A 9,790-nucleotide genomic window follows, 5' to 3' on the forward strand; every position below is an offset into this window, starting at 1 on the left:
GTCTGGTTCTGTGAGTCTCCAACACTGAACCCTATGGGAGCCTTAGTCTGGCTCTGTGAGCCTTAAACACTGAACCCTATGGGAGCCTTAGTCTGGCTCTGTGAGTCTCTCACACAGAACCCTATGGGAGCCTTAGTCTGGCTCTGTGAACCTCTAACACTGAACCCTATGGGAGCCTTAGCCTGGCTCTGTGAGCCTCCAACACTGAACCCTATGGGAGCCTTAGCCTGGCTCTATGAGCCTCCAACACTGAACCCTATGGGAGCCTTAGCCTGGCTCTGTGAGCCTCCAACACTGAACCCTATGGGAGCCTTAGTCTGGCTCTGTGAGCCTCCAACACTGAACCCAATGGGAGCCTTAGTCTGGCTCTATGAGCCTCTAACACTGAACCCAATGGGAGCCTTAGTCTGGCTCTGTGAGCCTTAAACATTGAGCCCAATGGGAGCCTTAGTCTGGCTCTATGAGCCTCTAACACTGAGCCCTATGGGAGCCTTAGTCTGGCTCTGTGAGTCTCAAACACTGAACGCTATGGGAGCCTTAGTCTGGCTCTGTGAGCCTCAAACACTGAACCCTATGGGAGCCTTAGTCTGGCTCTGTGAGTCTCTCACACAGAACCCTATGGGAGCCTTAGTCTGGCTCTGAGTCTCTCACACAGAACCCTATGGGAGCCTTAGTCTGGCACTGTGAGTCTCCAACACTGAACCCTATGGGAGCCTTAGTCTGGTTCTTAGCGCGAACTGCGGCGCGAACCCCTCCCCCCTCATCATCACCGGTGCAGGAACAAAGGGAGTCACAGAGAGCGTGCAAGCCTCCCCGTTCTTTGTGTGGCGAACAGCGTGGTAGCAACGGCACACGTGGTGAACAGCGAGACCCACTAGCGGTCGGATATGGGCACTGCAGGCAGTAGTAGCCCATTCATTTGAGAGCCATAGACTCACCCACACACAGAGACAGACTCACGGAGACATCGACTGATCACACACAGAGACAGACTCACAGAGACATCGACTCACCACACACACAGATAGACTCACAGAGACATCGACTGATCACACACAGAGACAGACTCAACACACAGAGACAGACTCAACACACAGAGACAGACTCAACACAGAGACATCGACTCACCACACACAGAGAGACAGACTCAACACAGAGACATCGACTCACCACACACAGAGAGACAGACTCAACACAGAGCCATAGACTCATCACACACAGAGACAGACTCAACAGAGACATCGACACACCACACACAGAGACAGACTCAACACAGAGCCATAGACTCACCACACACAGAGACAGACTCAACACAGAGACATCGACACACCACACACAGAGACAGACTCAACACAGAGACATCGACTCACCACACACAGAGACAGACTCAACACAGAGACATCGACTCGCCACACACAGAGACAGACTCAACAGAGACATCGACTCACCACACACAGAGACAGACTCAACACAGAGACATCGACTCACCACACACAGAGACAGACTCAACACAGAGACATCGACACACCACACACAGAGACAGACTCAACACAGAGACATCGACACACCACACACAGAAACAGACTCAACAGAGACATCGACTGACCACATGCACAGAGCCATAGACTCATGACGTTCAGACTCATCACACAGGGCCACGGACTGACCACACACAGTCAGACTCATGACGGTCATAGACTCATCACACAGCCACGGACTGACCACAGAGACCCCCACAGACCCACCTCACACAGATACCCAGACAGAGCCATAGACTCCTCACATAGACCTCACCACACAAACCCACACTCACCACACACTCTCACACAGACCCACACATTCACCACACACTCACCACAGAGACCCATAGACTCCCACACAGACCCACACACACTCACCACACATAACCACTCCCCACACAAACACCACACACTCAGCACAGAGAACCATAGACTCCCACACTCACCACAGAGACCCATAGACTCTCACACAGACACACACTCACCACACAGACCTATAGACTCTCACACAGACCCACACACACACACACCAACCACACATAACCACTCCCCACACATACACTACACACTCACCACAGAGACCCATAAACTCTCACACAGACCCACACACTCCCCACAGACACCACACACTCACCACAGACCCACACTCACCACAAAGACCCATAGACTCCCACACAGACCCACACAATCACCAGAGACCCATAGACTCCCACACAGACCCACACACTCACCACAGAGACCCATAGACTCTCACAGACCCACACACTCACCACACAACCACTCCCCACAGACACCACACACTCACCACAGAGACCCACACACTCACCACAGAGACCCATAGACTCTCACACAGACACCACACACACTCACCAGACAGACACCACACACTCACCACACAAACCCATAGACTCCCACACAGACGACGATGTTGATATCAGCTACGTCGTTGTTAGGATGCTATCGTGTGATGTCCAGGTCACTTCTGAAAAAGACTCACACAAGCTCAGTCGCGGTGGCTGGCTGGCTGAGTCTTAAACCTGGTAAAGTAAAACAAATTAAACAGTTCAGCTTAAGAACCGTGGTCAATCCACTGCTGGATGGATTCAGGATTTCCACATCCCATTGCACCACTCCCATCGATGTAGGTATATTACAAACTAAGTAGTTGATTTAAGGGTTGGCGTTTCATCCATCAAACAACCACCACCAAAACACTGCCCCACTGCTGTATACAGCTTATGATTTTAAATTAGTTTTCAAAATCATAACCACCCCCCAATGACCATCACTACTGTGGTATATTACAAACTATGTAGTACCACGTTTATCGACCACCACTGCTACTCTGAAGCAGTGTAGTTAAAGATCATTACAATTATTAATGAGCATTTTCAAAAGCATAAATAATAACTACTCCATGACCATCATCATCACTGTCACTACTATTGTATGTTAGGTGCATTACAAACTATGTAGTACCTAGTTTATCCACCACACCATCACCACAGCATTGTGGCACCACTCCTCACAACAGTAATCTATTTCTTACCCATAGTTATACTTCTAAATTAAGTTTCCAAAATCATAATAACCATCACCACCACTGCCAATACTCCTGTGGTACATTACAAACTATTTAGTACCAACTTTATCCACCCCACAAGCACCACCACCTAACCACTACTCCTTTGAAACAGTCTAGTTAACAAGAATTACAATTATAAATTAGTGTTTCGAAAATCATAATCACCACTCCATCACCATCACCACTACTGTGGTACATTACAAACTATTTAGTACCAACTTTATCCACCCCACAAACACCACCACCCCTCTGAGGCAGTCTAGTTAACAAGAATTACAATTATAAATTAGTGTTTCTAAAATCATAATCACCAACCCCATCACCACCACCACTACTGTGGTACATTTTCAAACTATTTAGTACCAACTTTATCCACCCCACAACCACCACCACCTAACCACGACTCCTTTGAAACAGTCTAGTTAACACGAACTACAATTATAAATTAGTGTTTCTAAAATCACAATCACCAACCCCATCACCACTACTGTGGTACATTACAAACTATTTAGTACCAACTTTATCCACCCCACAACCACCACTACTCCTCTGAGGCAGTCTAGTTAACACGAACTACAATTATAAATTAGTGTTTCTAAAATCACAATCACCAACCCCATCACCACTACTGTGGTACATTACAAACTATTTAGTACCAACTTTATCCACCCCACAACCACCACTACTCCTCTGAGGCAGTCTAGTTAACAAGAACTACAATTATAAATGAGTGTTTCTAAAATCATAATCACCACTCCATCACCACCACCACTACTACATTACAAACTATTTAGTACCAACTTTATCCACCCCACAACCATCACCACCGATCACCACCACCACCACCATCAACCACGTGGTCGGCCACGTGGTTCCCACTATCGTTTTCCCGCCATGCCAAACAACAATAGAGCTAGTGGCCTCTGTCCGTCTCAGACCTCGCCACTACAGGCCGCGACAGCAGCGAATATTTGGCCTACTCATCCACCGCTAACCACTCTCTAAAAGATTTTTCGATGTAAAGCTTCTTTCGTGACTGCAGGGATTCATCTTCTTGGTTCTTTCGGTAAAGTCATCACGTAGAAGGGAACTAATAAAAGAATAAAAATAAAACATAATAAAATAATATTATAATACAAGAAAATAATATAATGAAATAATATTATAATACAAGAATATAATATAATGTAATGAAATAATATTATCGTATTAAATATTTAACTAATGTTGTTTTTCGATTTAAAGCTTTCGTGACTGCAGGGATTCATCTTCTTGGTTCTTTCGGTAAAGTCATCACGTAGAAGGGAAATAATAAAATAATAAAAATGAAACATAATAAAATAATTCTCACAAATTTCGATTTAAAGCTTTCGTGACTGCAGGGAATTATTTTATTGTTATTATTTTATTACTTCCCTTCTACGTGACTTTACCGAAAGAACCAAGAAGACTGTAAAAGATTGTTTTTTTAGGGGGGGTGGTTATCCATTCTTTAGCCCACCAACACGATTTAAGGTATCTTGGCCATCACTCCACTATTGTTCTAACTCGTGATAGAACCTTACAATTATAACAGAATGCTAAAGTGTGTAATGTATTATGTAAATCATCCATTGCATAGTCTGCAAAGTATTGCATCGACTGCATCGTGTAGGATACAATCTTTAATACATTGTGTAGCTTACAATGTAAATTAGATTGTATACAATACATTGTGCAGTTTACAATGTAAAATATACAATGCAGTGTAGCATACAATGTATAGAAAATAATACATTGTGTGGTACAGTGTGTATTGTACAATACATACCATACAAATGGAACATGCTGGATTACATTAAACGCACGTTTAGACTTCATTAATCGATTACTATTATAACCGAAGGTCCCATCGCCATAATCGATAGATTTATCGACAATCCAAAATAAATTTAGTGGAATAAACCCTGGAGCAGTGTGCTTGGGGTAGTGCATTCGACTATTTAGTAACTTTTAACATTTATTTATTTGATTTAAGAAAATTATAGCGAGGTGATAACAACATTTCAACATTATTTCACATCGTGGCCAAGATTGTTTCCCCCCCTTATCGAATTAAAGATTAGAAATCTTAAGAGTTTAAGTTGCATCATAGGTCATCCTTGCAACTCGATTACTTCCGAACGGAATAAGATTTGGTTTGAGATTATAATCGCTCTCCTCTCCCTTGGGTTTAAGAAGTTAGATTTTAATAAATTAGATTTAGTTTGAGATTAGAACTCTTAGGGGGAGTTTCTCCCTTGGGTTTAAGAAGTTAGATTTTAATAAATTAGATTTAGAAATCTTAGGGGGCATCTCTCCCTTGGGTTTAAGAAGTTAGATTTTAATAAATTAGATTTAGAAATCTTAGGGGGCATCTCTCCCTTGGGTTTAAGAAGTTAGATTTTCATAAATTAGATTTAGAAATCTTAGGGGGCATCTCTCCCTTGGGTTTAAGAAGTTAGATTTTCATAAATTGCATTTAGTTTGAGATAAGAATTCTTAGTGGGGAGTTTCTCCCCTGGGTTTAATTAAGAAGTTAGATTTTAATAAATTAGATTCAGTTTGAGATTAGAATTCTTAGTGGGTAGTTTCTCCCTTGGGTTTAAGAAGTTAGATTTTAATAAATTAGATTTAGTTTGAGATTAGAATTCTTAGGGGGCATCTCTCCCTTGGGTTTAAGAAGTTAGATTTTAATAAATTACATTTAGTTTGATTAGAATTCTTAGGGGGCATCTCTCCCTTGGGTTTAATTAGGAAGTTAGATTTTAATAAATTAGATTTAGTTTGAGATTAGAATTCTTAGTGGGGAGTTTCTCCCTTGGGTTTAAGAAGTTAGATTTTAATAATTTACATTTAGTTTGAGATTAGAAATCTTAGTGGGGAGTTTCTCCCTTGGGTTTAAGAAGTTAGATTTTAATAAATTAGATTTAGTTTGAGATTAGAATTCTTAGGGGGCATCTCTCCCCTGGGTTTAATTAAGAAGTTAGATTTTAATAAACTACATTTAGTTTGAGATTAGAAATCTTAGGGGGCATCTCTCCCCTGGGTTTAATTAAGAAGTTAGATTTTAATAAATTAAGATTTAGTTTGAGATTAGAATTCTTAGGGGGAGTTTCTCCCTTGGGTTTAAATAATGTTAATAAAGTAGATATGGTTTAGATTTTAATGGCTTAAGAGTACTGCTCTGTCTCTTGGGTTTAATTAAGTTATATTTTCATAAATTATATTAATTTTAGATTATAAATCTTAGGGGGGGCTCTCTCTTGGGTTTAAATAACAAGTTTAATGTTAATAAACTAGATTAAGTTTGAGATTATCAATTCTTAGGGGGCTTTCCCTCTGGGTTTAAATAAGTAAAATGTTACAAAACTAAATTTGTTTGAGATTAATTCTTAAAAGCCCCCTCCCCCCCCCCCCCTCTGGATTTCAATAATAATAAGTTAAATGTTAATTAACTAGATTTAGTTTTAGATTATAATTCTCTGGTGAATCTCCCCACCCCCCCCCGGGTTTAAATAAAAAGTTAAATGTAAATTCATTCTTAAGGGGTTCTTTTGTTCAGGACAATGGGTGGGCAGAGAATGACATTTTTGGGTGAGCACTTCTTAAACAATCCGCGTTATTTTTGGTTTTCTTTCTTAAAACATCCAACTAATTAACACCTTCATTAATATATTTAGCGGTGGTAATTCATTACAATGGGAATGTTTTTTTGTTTATTTTTAAAGTTCTTCTCCGCTCATCTTTTGTTTATTTGCCCACCACGTTTTTCACCCCACCACCTCAAACAAAACAAAGTTGAGAATATTATTTTAAAATAAACTAATTCATTAACTCCATTCTCCCTCCCCTCCTCCTCCAACCACCTACTTTGTGTGATCGTCGTTGTTAAAAGTAGACGATTTTAAAACTTTAAATTCGACCCCAAAAACAACCCCCCCACACACAAAGTTAACAGCTTTAATGTATTCCACTGGTTGGCCAAAGCCCCTCCCCACACACCCACCTTGCAACATTATCGACAAACTTATTCTATACAAATAAAGTTACGCATTTTATAAATAGATCTAAAGCGCGTGCCACGCTATTCCTACTAACGTTCGACGTTTGAGAACGCGTCCAACATCAGCAGCAGCTAATTCAGCGCGTACACAGCGCGCGAACGTCATTATCGAGGCTATTGAACTAAATTCACTAAAATAATCGACAGTTTTGAGGTAAACTTAACCATTTTACAAAACATTTACCTCAGTTCGTCGTTAATTTATCGATTCTTTTTTCGCCAATTATCGAAAGCCGCACGCACGCGCACCTCCACCACCACTAACCGCGTGGTCACAAAGACCACCCCCCCTCTCCCCTTTCCATTCATTATTTTATTTTAAACACCAACACTGCCCCCCCCCCATCATTCAACAAAAACTCGACGATTAATTAAACGCAGCAGCAGCAAGCGTCGTCCCTGCCCCCCCTCTATTTTGCATGTTCGGCTTAGCGCGCGTGTGGTTTTCGTGTAAATCGTCGTCGTTTTATTGCGATGGTTGTTTTAAAAGCGGCGTTTTTTCTCTCTGTTGTTGTTGTGTCGCTGGCGCCTCGCCATTTTGACTGCTCAAGTCTTTTTTTCTCTCACCCCTTTCTCATTTCTCCCGCGCTTTGCAACTAAATGTGGTGGTTTCGAAACGTTTAAAATCGTTAAATTAACGAATTAAACATTTTAACGATACACACACAGCCCCCCCCCCCCCGGTTAAAGGGTGGCCCACCAACACAAATAAATTTAATTAATTTTTGTAGTTTTTTTTTCTTTTTACCTCAGACGATTCAAGTGGCTGTGTGTGTGGGGGTGGTCTCGATAACAAAACGCGCCAATTTCTCTCGCTCACGACAAATCAGGCAACCCGCAATCATCACGCGGGGTTTTTGTTACAACATGGGCATCCAAATCAACAACAAAATCTATTGAAGATGATTTAAAAAGGGGGTTTTTGTTTTTTTATTTTACCTCAGACGTATCGAAAATCGAACAATGCGCGCCAATTTTTCTCCCTCACGTTCACGACGCAATTAACAAACCGCAACTACAACAAAGCGAGGTTTTTTCTACAACAACATTTAAATAATTAAACGATTTAAAGATTTTATTTTGTTGATTATTTTCTGTTTTTTCTCGGTGGTCGAACGATTACAGAACAATGGAGCTGTCAAATTATCCCTCACGCAACGAAAAATTATCATCACCAACACGCGGGTTGTATCAGCAACAATTAAAATAAGCAATTATTAAAATAAACAAAATATTTTAAAGATTATTTAGGATTTTTTTACCGAGGTAAGAGAAAAGAACGCGGAAATTCCCCTCACAACGCAACAATTAACGCAGCCACCACCACGTGGGTTGTATCAACAATTAAAATAAGCAATTATTAAAATAAACATAATATTTTAAAGATTATTTAGGTTTTTTTTACCGAGGTAAGATAAAAGAACGCGCGCGAATTCCCCTCACAACGCAACAATTAGCACCACCACCACGTGGCCAATGTATCAACAATTAAAAATCACCAACTATTATTAAAAGAAACATTATATTTATAAGATTATTTAGGTTTTTTTTACCTCAGCAGTAACCGAGGTAAGAGAAAAGAACGCGTGAATTCTCCTCACGCACAACGCAACAATTAGCGCCACCACCACCACGTGGGCGATGTTACAACGAAACAATTAAAACAATAAAAAAATCAACATCTTTAAAGACTAATTGTGTTTAATAAAGAATGTTTTACCTCAGCCGTAGCGTTGATTGGTGGAGACTCAACAATGAGCGACAAATTCTCCTCACGAACACAACAACCACTTACCAACAACCACAATAACATCAATATAAATTTTATTTTTATAAGATTAATTTTCTTTCTGCCCTTAACCCATTGTGCTTTTTATTGCGGCTATTCCGAGACAACAATACGCGCCAAAAACTCCCTCATTAAAAAAAGACAAAACACAAACAATAGCAAGCACACACACAAACAAACCACGAGGGTTTGTTACCAACAAACAAACCACAACTTATTAAAACAATACAATCCTCACCTTCTTTGGGCTCGCGTCAACAACCGTGTCTGCCATGGTTCACCTAAGTAAGTGTTAGTCGACGCGTGGGTGTGTGGCGCTTTTATTTTAATAAAGTCTTAAGAAAAGACGACGATTTCTGTCTCTTTCTCTGTGTTGTTAAGTGTTCGCAAATCTGATCGCTTCGCTATCGACCCTACGAAATTAACGCGTTTTTGCCTCGACTGCTGGTTGCTGCTGCTGCTGAATTTATTGTTTAAGTTTGTTAAGTTTTTAAATCTTCTACGAAGAATGAAGGAGGCGAGATGAGATGCGGCCACAGAAACACGCGGCGTCTTCCTTTGTAAAGAGAAGCGAATGGGCGAGCGGGAAGCAAACCAAACCCCAGGGGAAGGGGAGGAGCCTACACCAACAGGCTCCGCCCAACGGACCCTCGCAGCCAATCACCGCACTCGCTCAAGCTCAATCCCCGCCTACTTACGCGTAAGCCCCGCCTTCTTTTGGTTAAGCACCGCCTTCTTTCGGGTAATCTCCACCCTCCCGCCCCCTTGTTCGCTTCTAAGCTGCCCCCCCCCATTCACACCCAGGCTCCGCC

At 41.4% G+C, this 9,790-nt stretch overlaps 1 protein-coding gene across 1 annotated transcript in view; it reads right to left on the reverse strand.

The window, feature by feature from the left end:
- Positions 1–9,553, reverse strand: part of LOC144955611 (uncharacterized) — a 29,201-nt gene extending 19,648 nt beyond the window's left edge. Inside the window, exon 1 of the mRNA XM_078885787.1 lies at positions 9,217–9,553. Within this exon, the coding sequence (XP_078741913.1) occupies positions 9,217–9,252 (36 nt within the window). The 5' untranslated portion in view covers positions 9,253–9,553. The remainder of the gene's footprint in view (positions 1–9,216) is intronic.
- Between the last annotated feature and the right edge of the window lie 237 nt (positions 9,554–9,790).

This window comes from Lampetra fluviatilis, unplaced genomic scaffold, assembly GCF_964198595.1.
Source record: "Lampetra fluviatilis unplaced genomic scaffold, kcLamFluv1.1 SCAFFOLD_269, whole genome shotgun sequence".
Lineage (NCBI taxonomy): Eukaryota > Metazoa > Chordata > Hyperoartia > Petromyzontiformes > Petromyzontidae > Lampetra > Lampetra fluviatilis.